This window comes from Hyperolius riggenbachi, chromosome 8 (genome assembly GCF_040937935.1).
Source record: "Hyperolius riggenbachi isolate aHypRig1 chromosome 8, aHypRig1.pri, whole genome shotgun sequence".
Classification (NCBI taxonomy): Eukaryota; Metazoa; Chordata; class Amphibia; order Anura; family Hyperoliidae; genus Hyperolius; species Hyperolius riggenbachi.
The window spans coordinates 88,684,764-88,704,643 of NC_090653.1; the positions used below are offsets into that span (position 1 = coordinate 88,684,764).

The following is a 19,880-nucleotide window of genomic DNA, read 5'->3' on the forward strand; positions in this document are numbered from 1 at the left end:
GCTGCGGATCTGCTTGGTCAATGTATCTCAATGGGGTGGTGCACACCAGAGCGGCAGGCGTTTTGCAGAAACGAAAAATGCCTGGGTGAGGCATTTTTTGGATTGCGGATGCGTTTCTGCCTCAATGTTAAGTATAGGAAAAACGCAAACCGCTCTGAAAAACGGCACTTCAGAGCGGTTTTGCAGGCATTTTTGTTACAGAAGCTGTCCAGTAACAGCTTTACTGTAACAATATATGAAATCTACTATACTGAAAACCGCAGCAGCAATCCGCAAAACGCCTCATAAAAATAAAAAAAAGCGTTTAAAAATCTGCTAGCGTTTTGCGGATCTGCTAGCGGGTTTTGGTGTGCACCAGCCCTAAAAATGGATGATGAGAATCTAAACTCTATTAACATTCACTTTGCCATTGATCTCATCAGTGGTGCTTCCGTAGCATCAGAATCACGTGAAGCACAACGTGGAGGGCAGCCTTGTGACCATCTGCAGGTGAGAGTTATGATGTACTGTGTGCAGCATTATTCGAGCAGCAACACTACTAATCAGCCTATATCTTGGAAACTCCTGATTGGTCAATGAGTAAATTCACGGAGTAAAAAAATAAAACCTTCAGATTCTATTGCTGAAGTTTGCATTAATGACAACTAAATCCCGAACACCAACAAAGCAAACTCTTAAAGTAATCAGGACAATAATATCTGGAATTACATTTTGAAGCTTCCAAAATCTACTGTGTAGCTGTGCTCGCCTGCAGAACTGAACACAAAGTACGTCACTTCCCTTGCCTTATTAGCGACGCCAAGATATGTATGAGAGCTAGAAATCCTATTCAGATGACCTTTGTAAAAACAACACTATCAAATATGTGTTGCTCTTCCTAATAGAAACATGCTACTTGGGAGATCACAGTAGCCTAAATTTCGCTGTAGTGTCCCTTTAAGCACAGTTTACCTGTCACAGAGTCCATTAAATAGGTATTTTATGCACCACTTTGCTAGCAGTTTATATTCACAAGACCTTTTGAGTCAGGATGATACCATTTATTGGCTAACTTAAAGGAGTCATCAGGGAACATTTAAAAAAATAAGTGCTACTTACCAGGGGCTTCCTCCAGCCGCAAGCTCCCAGCATGTCCCTCGCCGCAGCTCTCCCCGCAGCCATTCGCCGCAGCTCGCTCCCGGCCACCGGCGATGACGTCAGGGTGGCCTCCAGGTCGGCTTGTACTGTGCCTACGGCGCTGTCAATTACCGCCACGTGGGCCGGAGCGGACTGCGCAGGCGCAATCCGCTCCGGCACACGTGGCTGTGATTGACAGCGACGCTCGTGCAGGCGCAGTACAGGCCGACCTGGAGGTTGCCCTGACGTCATCGCCGGGGACCGGGACGGAGCTGCGGCGAACGGCTGCGGGGAGAGCTGCGGTGAGGGACATGCTGGGAGCTCGGGGCTGGAGGAAGCCCCCGGTAAGTAGCACTTATTTTATTAAATGTTCGCTGATGACTCCTTTAAAAGAATAAGAGTAAGCAAGCTTTTGGCTGAACAGCCTTCATCAGACTTAAATCCTAACGAAGGCTATACAGCCGAAAGCTTGCTTACTCTTATTCTATTAAAGAGAACCCGAGGTGTGTTTAAAGAATGGTATTTGCATACAGAGGCTGGATCTGCCTATACAGTCCAGCCTCTGTTGCTATCCCAAACCCCACTATGGTCCCCCTGCACTCTGCAATCCCTCATAAATCAAAGCCATGCTGTGGGGCTGTGTTTACATCTGTAGTGTCAGTCTCAGCTGCTCCCCCGCCTCCTGCATAGCTACGGTCCCTGCCCCCGTCCCTTCCCTCCAATCAGCAGGGAGGGAAGGGATGCAGGCGGGGACTGGAGTTCTGCAGGAGGCGGGGAGAGCAGCAGACTGACACTATAGAGATAAACACAGCCAGCTCTGACAAGCTGTTTGTCAGCAGCGTGGCTGTGATTTATGAGGGATAGCAGAGTGCAGGGGGACCTTAGGGGGGTTTGGGATAGCAACAGAGGCTGGGCTGTATAGGCAGATCCAGCCTCTGTATGCAGATAATATTCTTCAAACCCACCTCGGGTTCTCTTTAAGTTAGTTAATAAATGGTATCATCCTGACTCAAAACATATTGCTTTTACTTATGGCTAACACGGAACAATACTCTACTGCTACAGTTAATATTCCCGTATTAACCTGACTCAGTGTTCTCCCCAGGCTCTTTTAGCTTGATGCGCCACCCGGCTAATTTTGGCGAGCAGCCGGCTGTCATTGGCTTGCCTCCTCATCTTTCTCCGAAGCTGTAAGCAGAGTTGCACCAGCCCTGCATTCCCCCATTGTGCCCCACCTGGCAACTTTTTCATGCCACCCAGATGGAAAAAAAAAATCTGGGGAGAACACCGATTGCAACTATTAACCTGGTTTCATTTTGGATTTAGTTAGGTTTAGTGTAAGTTTTAAATAAAAAAAAAATGTAAAGATTTGCAAGTCCTGTAAACCCTGTATATAGTTAAAAATAGTACAAAGGCAACAAAGCAATGTTGAAGCTGAGAGATATACTTATTTCAGAAACATGCTCATTTTGAATTTGTTGCCTGCTACGCATTTCCAACACATTACTATAAGGGCAATTTTACCCACCGAGTTACATCCCTTCTTTAACAACACTTTCTAAACATTTGGGAACTAGGGGACCAATGGCTGAGCTTTTAAAAAGTAAATGCCCCAATTTTTAACCTTCTGAGCGTTACGTCGCTCAGGAGGTTTTGTTACTTTTTGCCCGATAGCAAAATAATTTTCTCACATGGCTTTAAACCCTTTAGCTAGCACTAGGCTAGCTAGTAAAGGTGTTGGGCACCCCCCGATCCCCGCTGCTCCCCCGTTTATACATTACCCAGTCTGGATCCACCGATCGGCGCAGCCTCACTGGACAGCTCCGGTATTCAATATTGGGAGGATCGCACATGATGTCGCCGACGTCATGCGCAAACCCGATCCTCCCCATAGAGAGACCAGAGCTATGATGGGAGGCTGCGCGATCGCTGGATCCAGGGGGGGTAATGTATAAACGGGGGAACCAGGGGGGATCCGGGGGTTCTGACACTTTTACTAACTAACCTAGTGCTAGCTAAAGGATTTACAGTAATTTAGGAAAATAATTTCATTAAGGGGGACTCCTGGGGACAGAGAGCGGTATGCCCGACACAGTGTCGGGCATACCACTAAGGTGGTTAATAAAATAGACATACAAAAGTTTGCTTTCTTAAAACAGAAAGAATTTGCGATAATTCAGGTTGGAGTGAGCTTGAGATGTCTCCCAGAGCATCACTGCTGAATATACGCAAATTAACCATTGTACCCTTAGAAGCTAAACACACCTCCAGAACCGCTGGAATGCAATGATGTGTCAGCTTGTTAATTTGTACAGAGCCATAATAATCCAACATGCATACAGACTGTTTCAGATTGTTTGATCCTCATGGCATGGATCATGCATGGCATGGATTTGGCTAATTAATTGCTCAACAGTTCAGGTCTCCTTTGTCGGATCTTTCATACTGGGGTGCAAATTGTGTAGATTGCGATCTACCGGTAGATTAAAAAAGTACTTCTGGGAAGATTCCACACAGCCCGCTTGAGTGGACATGTGTGTCATAATTGGTCTCTAAATTGAATGAACTTAGTGCAAATTGCTGTCCTGAATTTACACAGTAAAGGATTATAAGCAAGGTGTGGAGCCAATCATTTATGCTGGGAATACACGATGCGTTTTTGCGTTCGTTTTTGCCGTCGTTTTCGCTTTCGTTCGATTCTACTCTCGATTCACTGCTCGATTCTCCTCTCGATTCCTTATCTTTTCTTATCAATTACATTCACTTGAATGAGGAGAATCGAAACGAAAGTAGAATCGACCAGATCCAACAGGTTGGAATTTATCTATCGAACCCATCTATCTAAAGTAAAAACTTAACGTGTATTCCCAGCATTAGAAGCATTGTGTGTTACTGCTCATTACAATTTTTGCTGGACATTTATCATAATATTGTAAGCATTATATTGCGACCCTATTTGATCAAGAACTGTTCTATTTGGCTTACTGAGGAGGACACTATGATTCATCTAACTGACTGGCAGCTGATGGTAATCACTGATGGACTACCGCTGTGCATGTGCTTCAGTTATGTCTTGCACTTGTAGGTAGATCAGTTTCAATTCACAATTTGTTCAAGAGAAACTTCAGCCTCAAACATACTGTCATTAAGTTACCTTAGCTATGTTAATTAAAATAGCTAAGTAATATAATCTCTTACCCACCCTCTTTTAAATGAACAGGCAAATGTTTGTAATTTCATGGGGGCAGCCATCTTTTTGGTTGAAAGGAGAATGTGAAGTATGCATATACTGCACATATAATGCAGTTTAACCACTTGCTGACCGCGCACTCATAACGCGCGTCGGCAAAGTGGCAGCTGCAGGACCAGCGACGCAGTTCTGTGTCGCCGGCTGCAGGCTAATTAATCAGGAAGCAGCCGCTTGCGCGAGCGGCTGCTTCCTGTCAATTCACGGCGGGGGGCTCCGTGGATAGCCCGCGGGCCGCCGATCGCGGCTCGCCGATCGCAGGCTAAATGTAAACACAAGCGGAAATAATCCGCTTTTTTTACATTTGTAGCAGTAGCAGCGTTGTACCAGATCAGCGATCTCCAGCCAATCAGCTGCCAGGGATCGCTGTCACATGACAGGCCGGAGCCTGTTAGAGGCTGCACAGGACAGATTTGTTCCTGTGCAGCCTCGGATCTCCGGGGAAGGGAGGGAGGAGAGAGAGGGGGGAATTTCGCCACGGAGGTGGGCTTTGAGGTGCCCCCCCCGCCACACCCAGGCAGGCAGGAGCGATCAGACCCCCCCAGCACATCATCCCCCTAGTGGGGAAAAAAGGGGGGCGATCTGGTCGCTCTGCCTGGTGTTTGATCTGTGCTGGGGGCTGCACAGCCCACCCAGCACAGATCAGCTAAAACAGCGCTGGTCCTTAAGGGGGGGTAAAGGCTGGGTCATCAAGTGGTTAAAAATGTCACCAGGCAACACCAATTTGCACAGAGGTAATGCATAAAATGGCCTGTTCAATACATGCCCTGGGCTCTAAACACAACACCGCATCCTGCGTCAATTAACAAAGCGGTAAAATTCTTACTGACTTTGGATGGTCCACACTCTTTGTTAACGGAAAGCTCAGGCCTGGGGAAAAAAAGAAATTTAGATATTTCAATTATATTGTATAAACTCTTGAACTCTGCAAGTTCATTGCAGACTTACATTTTCACAAAAAGGTTAGAGAAATGTTTAGCTAAAGGCAATTCTTCTACCCATTTAATTGGGGGTGGTCTTAGACAGCTTAAAAGGTTGTCTTGTAATGTCAATTAAAATAAATGACCTAAAGCATTGAGGCGAGTCAGCATTCAGGCTTTGTGAGCACTACTGCTGCTAAAAGCCTGGATTTAATCACCTTTAAGGGCCCTCGCACATCACATCCGTTGCAGAATAATTCTGCATCATGCCAGCTCAATGACCATAGAATTGTATGGGGCAGTCAACACGTCTGCGCTGTAACGTATCGCATTATTCTAACTCGTTCCATGTAGGATTTGAATTTAAGTCTAGTCTCCAATGCAGTTCACACTCATAACACTTGCGATCTGCAATGTGCACAGTGTGAAAGGGCCCTTAAAAGTAGAGATCGTTAAACTTACAGAGCCAATAAAAAAATTAAGCTTCAATGCGTCTAAAAATTTGTCTGCATCGGTTTTACACCGACTTTGCAACATGTTAAATGGGAATATGGCGAAGAAGACCAATCTGTTCTCTGGCTACAAGATTATGGATTCCCAATTCCATTCCAGGACAGGCAAAAAGATTTGTGCAAGTCTAACAAATGTGCAAAAACCTGGAGGCCTGAAAAATGTGACTTGAAGGTAGTTCCCACAGTAAGGTACAATGGTATCTATTCACTAAACTGGGGTAAGCAGAATAACATGCGTAAAGTATTACCACACAATGAGTAAAGCAGGATGCAACTCTTTATGCTCTACTCCATGTGCGTACAACTCTACGCACGTTATTTTGCTTACTGCAGTTTAGGGAATCTACCCGAATGTGAGCAGCGCAGCATGTAAGTGTATGCAGTATGTAGCACACTGTCCTTAAAAATGGAAGTGAAGATTACTATAAAAACAAACAGTTTCACTTACCTGGGGTTTCCCTAAGCCCCCTGCAGCCGTCCTGTCCCACATCGGTTCTCTATGATCCTCCGTTCTCCCGCTGCGGTGCAGTTTCGCTACTGTCGACTTCTAAGTCCACGGCAACTGTGCCTGCGCACCCCAGACCACGAGTATCTTGGGATATGCGTATCTTGCAATATGCATGTCTTGGGGTGCGCAGGCACAGTTGCTGTCGACTTAGAAGTCAGCAGTAACGAAACTGCACCGTGGGAGGAGAAAGGAGGATCATAGAGGACTGGCGTGGGACAGAACAGGTGCAGGGGGCTTGAGGAAGCCCCAGGTAAGTGAAACTGTTATTATAGCAATTTTCAGTTCAATACCAATTTTTTAAATATCTTTTCAATTCACAAATTGCAATCAATTTTTCTGACTGATTGTAACATTTCAAAAATCTGACCAATGTACCACACATGTATGTTTATACGTCGGGTCCACTCTACTGCGCAGTAGAGCGGGCCATAAGCGATCGGCTATTTCCGTCCATCTTCGAGCGGAGAGCCGATACTGCACCTGCGCTGGAGACAGGAAGGTAAATATGTACTGCCCCGCTGTTCGGGAGCTTTATCGCCACCACCGTGGGACCAAGGAGGACGGGGAAGGGTTTTTTCCGCTGCAGGTTTTCTTTAAAGTGACATTCTACTTAGTTTTGTTGAGAACTGATAGATTTCCCTATGTAATATTTGCCTAAATCTTACCTTTTCAATCGCTCCCCCACAGCTGGGGATGCTTTCCTTCCTGCCCCTCTTTCTCGGTTTGGAGAAGGACTTCTTGAGAGACTGCTTTGGCTACTTCCACGAGGGCGCCCACTATTTCTTCCACTACGACCATGACGGTCAAGAGACCGAGAGCGACTTCTAAAAGAGTCGATAAAAAAAGCAAATAGTTTGAAATGTACATACATTTTTTTTTAGAATTCTGTATTATAAAGAAACCAATTGCTTATTTCCGGAATCTGCTACTCACCGGGAGCGACGTCTTCCTCCGTAATGCCTATCGCGATCGGGTGACCTAGACCTGGAGTACCTTCTGCTGTCTCTTGCCCCTCCACCACTTGTGTACCGTCTTACAGGGCTACGAGAATACCTTCTAGATCGGGAGCGAGAGTCTGACCTACGCCTCCTGCTGTCTCTCCTAGACTTTGAGCTAGACCGAGACCTGGAAGATGTTCTGGATCTTGAAGAGGAAGATGATGAGGAAGATGAAGTTGACCTACGTCTGAAAAAAACAGAGGAAAAAATGAGAGAAGACAAAATTATTAGTCCACAGAATGGTCATAAAGCAAGCCTAACCTAAGACAACGCACTTCAATTTCAAATGATGCAGCTATGTACTGTATACTATATTACATGTGTTACAATATGAATTTCGATACTCTTCTATTACTCATCTCAAAATGAAAGGGGGAGGGGGAATAACCATACCTGATACACAGATAAACACTGATAAGGCCAATAAAGCTACATTTACATGGGCATTTGTGAGCCTGCAAACGCCTCCATCTTGGCCAAGATTTACTGACTATAAGTAGAGATGGCTGGAAATGTTAAATATAAACATTTGCCATGAACGGTAAACAAGCACAATGTTCAGAGGACAGAACAAGCCGTTGCAAGAGAGCGTTATACCGGTGCCTAGGCATAACAAGACTTCCTGATCAACTCATGATAGATCAGGTTTTTCCTTCCATAAAAATGTACACTACTCTATACCACAACACTGTCATAGCAGCCGAATTGAAGGCTTACTGATCATTTAGAAACCAATGGCAAGATTCTGCATTTAAAGAGAACCTGAGACAAGATAAAAAAATAAAATGTATACATACCTGGGGCTTCCTTCAACCCCTGCAGGCTGACTGGTTCCTCGCAGTCCTCCTCCACTGCCTCGATCCTCTGCTATGGGTCCCGGTAAGGGAGCATGCATGGCCACGCACCCCCCATCAAGCTCCTGTCGCCGGGAGCGTTCTGTACCTGCGCAGCACTACTGCTCAGGCACAACGCTCTCCCAGCCACAGGAGCATGACTGGGAGCGCTCCCAGCCACAGGAGCATGACGGGGAGCATTCCCAGCCGGCCAACTGGATCACTTATTGGGACCCCATAACGGCGGATTGAGGCAGTGGAGGAGGACGGCGGCGAGGGACCGGTCAGCCTGCAGGGGGCTGGAGGAAGCCACAGGTATGTGTACATTTTATTTTTTATGTCGTCTCAGGTACACTTTAAACTTGACAAAAAAGCCACCCCCTATTAGAAGCCAACATGCAGACTGTCCCAAATTACAGCCTTAATTAATGGTGCTGAATATAAGATGACCTTGTTGAAAACTCATACTTACAAGTGGTCCATTTAATTACATTTACATTATATTCTTACCAGTCAGGTACACATTAAAACAAATGCAAGCGATCTAAGTTATCATACTGATTGGGAAAATAAAGCATTACATTACATATTGCACCGTACAACCAATACATCTGGTCTTTGATGTCCAGATCTGGACAGGGCAGTAAGCACTGCTTCCATTTGCAGCATAGATTTGATATGGGTCTACATGAAGCAAAAAGTAGAGGATATGACTTTGGTCCCCATGTTTAGGGCAAGACTGTAGCAACCAAACCAAACTTCAGAATTAAAATCCATCTGCAAAAACAGCAACTGAATTCTGCATGGTTGCTAAGGGCAAAAAAACAAAACAAACAAAAAACTGAATTCTGCATGGTTGCTAAGGGCAAAAAAACAAAACAAACAAAAACACTTAAACACCACCCCCCATTATCCCAACTATACCCTGAAATCAGCTCCATAAAGAGATCATCTAAGTGGTATCACTACAAGTACTTACTTTTGCTGAAAAAAAATATTTATTCATATAGTACACTATGAATATGATTGAAAAAGTAGGGCCGCAAACAAAAAGCAGTACTGCCCCATTCCAATTACCGGTTGGGGAGTTCCGGCTCTTCTAACGAAGAAGACTCCGGGCCTCCCGCCCTCCCCCGTACAGGCCGACCCACACGACATACGTCTGTGGAGAATCGAAAGTTACCGACCGGGAGGCCTCTTTACGACCTGAAGAAGTCCCAGGGGCCTGTGCATGTGGGGCCCTTTTGTTGCCAGTTGCTGTGGAAGACTGAGTTGCTGGACCAGAAGCAGATTCGTCTTCACTGCCTCCAAAGCTGGTAATGAAAGTAATTGCTTCCTCACGTCCTGGGGTTGGGGTACGAGAGCGCGAGCCGGAAGACGATTCTGACTGGGACCTAAAGAGATGACAAGAAGAGCTCAGCACACTTGAAACCAATATTGCCACGTTTTATGTCACGAACTGCACAGCTAATATAGTTTACCTTCTGTAGGGATCATATGTTGGACTGTCTCGCCTGGCGTAACTGTGCAAGGGAAAAAAAGAAAGCAATTTAGAATATAAACAAAGCTGTAAAAGCTGACAATATTTTGGTTTGTTACATCTTATTTTTTAAATTAAAAATGACAACCCACTATTTTTACCCACATGCTTTTGACCCAATTCCTAATCTGTAAAAGCGCTTGCATTTTTAGTTGTTCATCTCCAGTGTTTTTGCTCCAGCCTTGGCTTAGACCAGTGATGGCTAACCTTGGCACTCCAGCTGTGGTGGAACTACAAGTCCCATGATGCATTGCAATACACTGACAGCTCTAAGCATACATCGGGGAGTCAGAGGCATGATGGGATTTGTAGTTTTGTCACAGCTGGAGTGCCAAGGTTAGCCATCACTGGCTTAGACTGAGTAAGCTAGGATATGGTTCAGATGTATGTCCACAGGAAGGAGAAACTCTTTGTTCTTAGTGTCTAAACGCATACCCCCAAATGTAAGGATGCGTACCACAATGAATGACAGTGAAGGTTTGCACAGTGCTTCTGGACTGCGGGGCTCTGGCCCCTTAATGGCTAAAGCCTTTTATTTTCATTATTCACTTCCTAATCACTGATTGGCTAACAGTGATCAGGGGGTCAGGAGAATGAAATCTGCTCCTGACCGAGGTACGGAACCAGGTGTCTAGAGTGTCCATGGGACGCACAATCGTGTCCCACGGACGAGATTGGGTAGAGTTAAAACTATACTGCATCAGGCTTTAGCAGCCTGTCTCGTGGTCTCGAGCTAGTTAAAATAAGTATGCAATCTTTCATTAGTAGTTAACCAGGTTTATCAGACTGTCCATGCAACCAAAACAACCGTTAAATGTTTCATTATTGAAAGTGCAACCAAAATTTAAATGTTTTGCATCATGAAGCTGAATTGACTTGTGTGTGAAAAGGTTTTATGGTACTCTAAACCTTTTTGCAATTCGTGTTAAAAAACAATGTGTTGAGTAGCAGTAGCCTTGCTTTTCTTTCTCCTGGCACTAGGCTGAATGCCAGAACTAGGCTCAAACACTGCACTATCACAGTGTCAAAATTAATTAAAAGGTATTATGGTAGGGACCCCTTTATTTCTGGTAAATGACAGAGACACACACACACACACACACACACACACACACACACACACACACACACACACACACACACACACACACACACACGTTCCTAAGCTCCCTGCAGAGTTTTCGGCAGCATAACAACTCACCTGCCTGGGCCGGCGCCTCCTCCATTCGACCTTTTGCACAGTACATGCAATTCCCCCCTTTTTTTTTATGAGATTAGATTACTAATTCAGATTAAAAAAAAGTAGCAGCATGCTGTACTTTATGTAATCGGAATCAAAAATCGGATCATTAAAAAAAATAAATCGGAATCGCATGTAGTGTGCAAGAGGCCTTACTCCATGCACTCCAGTCTTAATCCCTACAGAAAACTCTGCAGGGGCCCTGGGAACCACTATATAATAAGAGGGAGACCTGGCATCAATCAATCAACAGAACAGAAGGTATTCCAGAAGAGTGGGATCCTCTCAGCTAAGAGAAGGAAGTGGGTGACCAAATGCAAGTGTAACTCCACTAAAATATAAACACTCCCTTAGGCCTAGTGCACACCAGAGCGGTTGTGCTGCGGTTTGCAATCCGCTTGCGGTTGCGGATCCGCTAGGGTAATGTATTTCAATGGGCTGGTGCACACCAGAGCGGGAGGCGTTTTGCAGAAACGCATACTCCCGGGCTGCTGCAGATTTTGGATTGCGGATGCGTTTCTGCCTCAATGTTAAGTATAGGAAAAACGCAAACAACTCTGAAAAACGGCACTTCAGAGCGGTTTGCCAGGCGTTTTTTGTTACAGTAGCTGTTCAGTAACAGCTTTACTGTAACAATACATGAAATCTACTACACCAAAAACGCTTCACAAAACCGCAAAATGCTAGCTGAAACGCTACAGAAAAAGCGTTTCAAAATCTGCTAGCATTTTGCGGATGTGCTAGCGGTTTTTGGTGTGCACTAGGCCTTAGAGCTTGTTCACACTATGGCCTGGTGCACACCCAAAAACGCTAGCAGATCCGCAAAATGCTAGCAGATTTTGAAACGCTTTTTCTTCTTTTTCTGCAGCGTTTCAGCTAGCATTTTGCGGTTTTGTGTAGCAGTTTTGGTGTAGTAGATTTCATGTATTGTTACAGTAAAGCTGTTACTGAACAGCTACTGTAACAAAAAACGCCTGGCAAACCGCTCTGAAGTGCCGTTTTTCAGAGCGGTTTGCGTTTTTCCTATACTTAACATTGAGGCAGAAACGCATCCGCAATCCAAAATCTGCAGCAGCCCGGGAGTATGCGTTTCTGCAAAACGCCTCCCGCTCTGGTGTGCACCAGCCCATTGAAATACATTACCCTAGCGGATCCGCACCCGCAAGCGGATCACAAACCGCAGCAGAACCGCTCTGGTGTGCACTAGGCCTAAGAGTGTTTGCCTTTTTTTTAAGCGCTGGCGATTTGCAAAATTGCCCTAAAAGCGCTTGTGCAATGATTCCCTATGAGAGAGTTCACATCTGAGCGGTGAGATTCCGATCCGCTCACCAAAGCGCTGCCTGTAACATTTTTGGGGCAATTTGCCTCAAAGGAAGGTGTAGAGAAATCACAAGGCGCTTGAAGAAACGCTTTGTATAGCGATTTCCCCAGCACTTTCATGAATAAATAAATTGTATTTATTCACTTCTGGGGGAGAGTTCTTCCTGACTGACGTGAGGAAATGAAAAAACAGAATTGCTCTGCAAAAGCGCTTTATAAAAAAAATTAAAAAATTGCTGTACGCAGGCGGCACAAAAATAAAAATCGCACAAAAAATGTAAAACCGCTGGCGTCAGTGATTTCAATTTTAGATGTGAAGAAATGCATTTGGAAGCAAACCTTTGCTATTACGTCCTGAGATTGTAAGCTACATTCTCCTGTGGCAACTTACATGAATATCTATACTTCTCTTGTCTACATATTACCTACCATAGAGACAGTGGGACATAGAATGCAAAAGTCATTTTCAGCAGCGTCCACAGAAATGGCTGGAATTACACTTGAAGGAATTCATCTTTAATAACACCCAGTTTCTGCGGTTTGTGTAACCAAGTTCACACTTCTTACCTTGGTGGGCTTATCTTTCTGCCTTTCAGCCGTTTTTCTCGGAACTCTCTTCTCTGGCGTCGGGAACGGCGTCCCTAGGAGTACATACAGAACATTTCACCACTGTGTAAAGCCACAGAAAAGCAACAAGTAAAAGCTTGGAGACAGATGGTAAGTTGAAAAACTGGTAAAGAAAAACCCAGAGCAGAAATGGGCATGTTACTAGCTGAAGCTATCAGCCTGCTGTAATGAACCATGTCACGTCGAGCTGCTGTTTGGTGCAGATCCTTACAGAATACATGGCCTTCTCTTCCTCCAGTGCCTTAGCATGTTTTATTGCCTCCGATTCTTCTTTGTCTTTACGGAGCATCCTAAAAACACAAAAACAAAAAAGCAAATTGAATCAATTATGACATTACTCTGAAGAGATTACCGTAACTACAAAAAGTAGGTAAGAAAATAAAATTATGACCTTAAAGGGAACCTAAACTGAGAAGGCTATTGATTTTTCCTTTTCAAATAATACCAGTTGCCTGACTCTCCTGCTGATCCTGTGTGTCTAATACTTTCAGCCACAGCCCCAGAACATGCATGCAGATCAGGTGCTCTGAATGAAGTCAGACTGGGCTGCCAGGCAACTGGTATTGTTTAAAAGGAAAAATCCATATCCCTCTCAGTTTAGGTTCCCTTTAAAGCGGTATTGTCACCATAAAAATCAAATTTCAACAGCAACTGGTCTGTGTGTATTAAGTGATAAAGATACTAATCCTGCATTCAAAACTTTTTCTGCTGTTATGATTTGGAGTTATCACATACTTAAAGAGAATCTGTATTGTTAAAATCGCACAAAAGTAAACATACCAGTGCGTTAGGGGACATTTCCTATTACCCTCTGTCACAATTTCGCCGCTCCTCGACGCATTAAAAGTGGTTAAAAACAGTTTTAAAAAGTTTGTTTATAAACAAACAAAATGGCCACCAAAACAGGAAGTAGGTTGATGTACAGTATGTCCACACATAGAAAATACATCCATACACAAGCAGGCTGTATACAGCTTTCCTTTTGAATCTCAAGAGATCATTTGTGTGTTTCTTTCCTCCTACAGCTATCTTCCACTGAAGTGTCAGGCTGTTTCTTCCTGCAGAGTGCAGACAGCTGTGCCTGTATGTAATTCCTCAGTATGTGAAAGCCCAGCCAGCTCAGAGGAGGATTTATCCAGCTTGTAAAAGATAAGAGAGAAGATGCCCTAATCTAAATAACACACAGGCAGTGTGCATAGAGGGGCCTGGAAGGGAGAGTTCATAGCAGAACCACAACACTGAAGAACTTGGCAGCCTTCCAGACACAGGCCTGACAAGTCTGACAAGAGAGAGATAAGTTGATTTATTACAGAGACTGTGATAGTAGAACGTGCTGCAGTAAGCCAGAACACATTAGAATAGCTTTTGGAACTTGTAGGATGATAAAAAACAGGATGCAATTTTTGTTACGGTGTCTCTTTAAGGAGCACTGGCTCTTTAGTAGTCGGTGCCAAAGAATTGCATGCTGGGGGTTCTTTTTATCTGTAATATATTCCTCCTCTTCCCTTTATTTCCCTGCCAGCTGCTTATCTGAAACCTGATCCCCTACCTACTTGTCTTTACAAGCAAGGCTGAGGTGACTCAGCCATTGGAGGAGACAAGAAAAAAAGTAAAGGGCAGAAATTACATCACAAGTTAGCCTTATCTGTGGGCAAAAGACATGGCCCCCACCAGGAACAGAATTATCTTAATTTACTATATAACATTCACTGAAATCAAAACGTGGACAGTACAATACATGTGTTATGTAAGTAGATCAAGTATTTATCTACCGATAGGTATGTGTTTTTTTCCCTGACATAGTATGGCTGACCCTACTGCTTTAGTGCTCTCTCCCACTTCCTCAACAAGTGGATTTTTATTTACATGGGCCTTCTCCAAACCCAGCACTAACTACGGCCCCCGGAAAATAGCCTGCCCACACAGGCTGTCAATCCGGGCCCGCCGCTGGGCGGACGGATTCTTCTACTCCCTCCCTGCAATTGTGAGAGGCTATATGAGCGGGTTAACACTCACTAAATCGCCACTTCCAGCATCGGGTCTCCATGGCAAAAGGGCGCCTGTTTAAAGGAACCCTGAACAGACCTAAAAATGGAATACTGAACTTACCTGGGGTCTTCCTCCAGCCCCTGTAGCCCGTGAGATCCCTAAGCATCCTCTGGGTCCCCTCCGTTCTCCTGCTGGTGGCTCCGTTAGCAGCGCGACCAGATGTATGTTGCCATAAGCATTCTGCGCATGAGTGGTTTTTGAAAGAATGAACCGTGCGTGCACAGAAAGCTCACAGTAACAGGCGTGTGATCGAGATGGACCCAAAGTTGCACACGACTCCCAACTGAGTCGCACAGGGCTACGGGGGGGGGGGGGGGGGGGGGGGGGTTGAGGGGTGGTGATGCAGAGCAGCGTGCCTGTGTGAATGATGACAAGCAGAATATGGCTGCTCTCATTGTATCATTGTATTGGTTAAGGGCTCTGCCTCTGACAGGTGACCAGGGTTCAAATCTCGGCTCTGCCTGTTCAGTAGGCAAGCACCTATTCAGTAGGAGACAGTGGGCAAGACTCCCTAACACTGCTACTGCCTATAGAGCGCGTCCTAGTGGCTGCAGCTCTGGCACTTTGAGTCCGCCAGGAGAAAAGCGCGATATAAATTGTTCTGTGTTTGTTTGTTGTGTTTGCTGTATCACAGGGAGAAATAAGTATATACTGTTGAAGCTGTTTGCAGCTGGATTTGCTGTGTAAACCATCTAAACTTTAGATGATAGAAATATATATACACACAGAGACACACAGAGAGAGACAGAGAGTGTGTGAGTGAGAGTGTGTGTCTAGAAAACGGCCCGATTTCAACAAAACTTGGTATACAGATCCCTTACTACCTGAAATGATATGTTATGGGGGTCTTGCGTCCCCCCTGCACACCTGGGCGGAGCTACAAACAGCAAATCAGATTTCACCAATTCATGTCAATGTAAAAAATGTAAAAGGCTGCCATTCTCACAGTAATCAAGCCAGAGTCCCCACACTTGGCACAGTTGGTCACTTGGTGACCGAGGTTACAAATCCATGAAATGTGGGCGGAGCATAAAACAGCCAATCAAATTTCAGCCATTCATTTTAAATGGGAAAATGTGAACTGCAGCCATTCTTACACTGTTAATCACAGGGTTTTCAAACTTGGCACACTTGGTCACTGGGTGACAGGGATTAATATTCAGGAAAGTGGGTGGAGCCTAAAACAGCCAATCAAAATTCACCTACTGATTTTCTAGGGGAATATTTAAACTGCTGCCATTCTTACACTGTTGATGGCAGAGGCTTCAAACTTGCTACAGTCAGTCATTGGGTGACTGGGGTCTAAATTCACTAAAGGGCTACAAACAGCCAATGAGATTTTCTTGGTGGATAAACTGCTTCCTTTCACACATTTTTGATGCCAGGAACCTGAAATCTCAAAACTTGGTCATTGAGTGACTGTGACAAGGTTATAAAAAGTGGGTGGAGACAAAAACAAATTTCCCTAGGAAAATATAAACTGCAGCCATTCTTACACTGTTAATGGCAGGGTTCTCAAACTTGAAACATTCAGAAATGTGGGTGGAGCCTACAACAGCAAATCAAAATTCACCTATTGATTTTCAAGGGGAATATTTACATTGCTACCATTCTAACACTGTAAATAGCAGAGGCCTCACAGCTGATACAGTCAGTCGTTGGGTGACTGGAGTCCAAATTCAGTAAAGGGGTGGAACCACAAACAGCCAATCAGATTTGTTAGATTGATTTCAGACATTTGGTTATTGGCAGGGTTCTCAAACTTAACACAGTTGGTCACTGGATGACTGGGATTAATATTATTCAGGAAAGTGGGTGGAACCTAAAACAGCCAATCAAAATTCACCTATTGATTTTCAAGGGGAATATTAACATTGCTGCCATTCTTACACTCTTAATGACAGAGGCCTCAAATCTGGTACAGTCAGTCACTGGGAGACTGGGGTTTAAATTCTGAAAAGGGGGCAAGCCACAAACAGCTAATCAGATTTATTTGATTTCAATGGGGAAATGCAACTTATTGATGCCAAATACCCCAAAGCTCATAAACTTGGTCATTGAGTGACTGTATGTCAAGGTTAGTAATAGTGGGTGGAGCCAACAACAACTTTTTACATGCTAAATATAAACTGCAGCAGCCATTTTTACACTGTTAATGGCAGGGTTCTCAAACTTGACACAGTTGGTCACTGGTTGACTGGGATTAATATTCAGTAAAGTAGGTGGCCAATCAAAATTCACTTATTGATTTTCAAGGGGAATATTGAAACTGCTGCCATTCCTACACGGTTAACGGCAGAGGCCTCAAACGTGCTACATTTGGTCATTAAAGTGAACTAAGCAGCTCCTGGCTTCAAATAGCCACAAGGGCTGCCATTGTTCAGAAGCTCAACCCCTGCTGTTTTACAACTAGCATTGTCCAGGCTAGGTGTGAAATTCTTCAACTGTAACTGATGTTTTCTGTTTGAAGTACAATGGAGGTTTGTTTGTGGTCAGTTAAGTCTAATGAGGTGATTTCTTATCTGTGTTCCACAATCTGCTGCTCAGCGATCGCAGGTCCTTTACGGACAGACAAAGTGGCTATTTTAACCCTTAGATGTAAAAAAATGAGGTAAATTGAAAGTTTTTTTTATAATAAACCACATTTTTACAACGCATTTTTAATTTGCTATAGAGCTGCACTGGGTGTTAAAAATGATGCTCGGTTCACTTTAAGTGACTGGGGTTCAAATTCACTAAAGAGGTGGAGCCACAAACAGCTAATCAGATTTCTTTGCTGGATAAGCGGTTTCCATTCACACAATTTTGATGCCAGGAACCCGAAAGCTCAAAACTTTGTCCTCGAGTATCTGTGTATCAAGGTTACAAAAAGTGGGTGGAGTCAAAAACAGATTTCCTGGGAAAATGTAAACTGCAGCCCTACTTCACTGTTAATGGCAGGGTTCTCAAACTTTGCAGTTGGTTACTGGGTGACTGGGATTAATATTCAGAAAAGTGGGTGGAGCCTAAAAAAGCCAATCAAAATTCACCTGTTGATTTCCAAGGGGAATATTAAAATTGCTGCCATTCTTGCACTGTTAATGGCACAAGCCTAAAACCTGGTACAGTCGGTCATTGGGTGACTGGGATTCAAATTCAGAAAAGGAGGTGGAGCCAAAAACAGCCAATCACATTTGTTTCATTTCACTGGGAAAATACAAATTATTGATGTCAAGGACCCCAAAGATCACAAACTTGGTCATTGAGTGACTGTGTGTCCAGGTTACAAAAAGTGGGCAGAGCCAAAAACAAATTTCACTGGAAAAATATAAACTGCAGCCATTCTAATGCTGGGCATACACTGAATTTTGCTTCCTTATCAATCGAGCCGCTGATGGCTCGATTGATAATATCCGACAGGTCTGATGACCTGCTGGATAGATTCCCCTCTCGATCCCCGCCGGAGAACAATAGCGGGGAATCGAACGGCTGATAAGGAGCGCCGGCGGGGACGAGCGGGGATGCGCCGGCATCGAGCCAGCAGCTCGATCCGGCGCATAATTGTATAGGTGTATGCCCAGCATTACAGTGTTAATGGCAGGGTTCTCAAACTTTGCCCAGATGGTCACTGGGTGACTGATAAATATTCAGGGAAGTGGGTGGAGCCTATAATAGCCAATCAAAATTCAACTGTTGATTTTCAAGTGGAATATATAAATTGCTGCCATTTTTATTTCAGAGGGAGGTAACTGATTTTTTTTTAATTGGATGGGTTTCTTTTTTCCTAAAAAACATGTTTACGTTAAAAACAAACAAACAAGTATAATAAAAAATTAACAGACTAGACTACATACATCACAACATTTTCATGCACACCCAATGTTGAACAAGGTATTGATTCTCAGTGAAACCACTGCTAATATAAGGTAGTGTATTGTTGAGGAGGTATTTACCGTACAAAGTCACCCTCAGCCATTCCATAAGTGGTAGCTTGTTTGTTCAGATCAGCAACCTGTTCTTCTGTGACTTCATCTACATCCACCTCCACATCTGCCAAAGATAAAACATGTCAGCCCTCCAGTCAGGTAATAGATCAACAAAACAGCTGCTTTGCTCCTGACCTAGGATGAATGAGCTCTTTTGGGGAGGGAGTGGCCAAAGTAACTTGGGATTTTACTGAAGTACACACTCCAATTAACCACATGTACATAGGACACATAAAAAGGTGTCTTCTGCGCATGCACGGTAGACCCGGACAGGTGCGACTTAGCCAGTTACCGGGGCTGATCGCGGCTGAACGGCAGACAGTGGTAGGACGGCTTGGGACTTAGATGAGCTTATGGGGCCGGAGAAAGCCTTGGGTAAGTATTCAATCTGTAAAAGTTAACGTCTCTAGGTTCCTTTAAATCACTTTGACTGCCCACTTTGACTGCCCACGTTCCAACCCTCAGACCGACACCATCCTACTCCCGACCCCCCCCCCCCCTCAAATGGCACCCACGGGTGTATCGCGATTCTCTCACCTGCAAAACAACTTGTTTTAAAATTAATCATGATCTTTCAAAAAAAAAAAAAAAAAAAAAAAAGCAAGAAAAATGCTGTATGCACGACTTTTCCTGTTGAATTACAATTGAATTGTGAAAAGGGCACCTCAATGATCATTTTATTAATAAATAAAAAATGCATACACTTTGATAATTAACCAAAGTGGATGTCAACAGGCCCTCATTTCTGCTGCTTTTTTCTGTGTTTTCTGAAAGCTTTCAGAAATCATCACAGCTGCCGCAGGAGAAATCTGCTTGGGAAAGGGTGAAACACTCTGAGGTGGAGCTCCTGGTCTTTTCTAAAGGAAGAAATTAAGAGTCGCACAGCAGGACATGCATAAAGCAATGTCAGAATATACAAAAAAATTCTGATAATACACAAGCCATTTGCTTTCCACCCGGCCAAATGAAATGCGGTACGGTCCTATTTCTCTGACTGGAAAGAGT

At 44.2% G+C, this 19,880-nt stretch overlaps 1 protein-coding gene across 3 annotated transcripts in view; it reads right to left on the reverse strand.

The window, feature by feature from the left end:
- CLASRP (CLK4 associating serine/arginine rich protein) overlaps positions 1–19,880 on the reverse strand; it is a 59,829-nt gene that overhangs the window by 19,142 nt on the left and 20,807 nt on the right. For 2 of the 3 annotated variants that reach the window (XM_068250885.1, XM_068250884.1), the window contains exons 8-15: positions 18,843–18,939; positions 13,073–13,151; positions 12,802–12,875; positions 9,616–9,657; positions 9,322–9,528; positions 7,237–7,488; positions 6,969–7,127; positions 5,194–5,233 (exon numbers count right to left, since the gene is read on the reverse strand). In XM_068250885.1, the coding sequence (XP_068106986.1) occupies positions 5,194–5,233; positions 6,969–7,127; positions 7,237–7,488; positions 9,322–9,528; positions 9,616–9,657; positions 12,802–12,875; positions 13,073–13,151; positions 18,843–18,939 (950 nt within the window). Of the gene's footprint in view, positions 1–5,189; positions 5,234–6,968; positions 7,128–7,236; positions 7,489–9,321; positions 9,529–9,615; positions 9,658–12,801; positions 12,876–13,072; positions 13,152–18,842; positions 18,940–19,880 lie in introns of all 3 variants that reach the window. The other variant, XM_068250886.1, reaches the window with a different exon arrangement.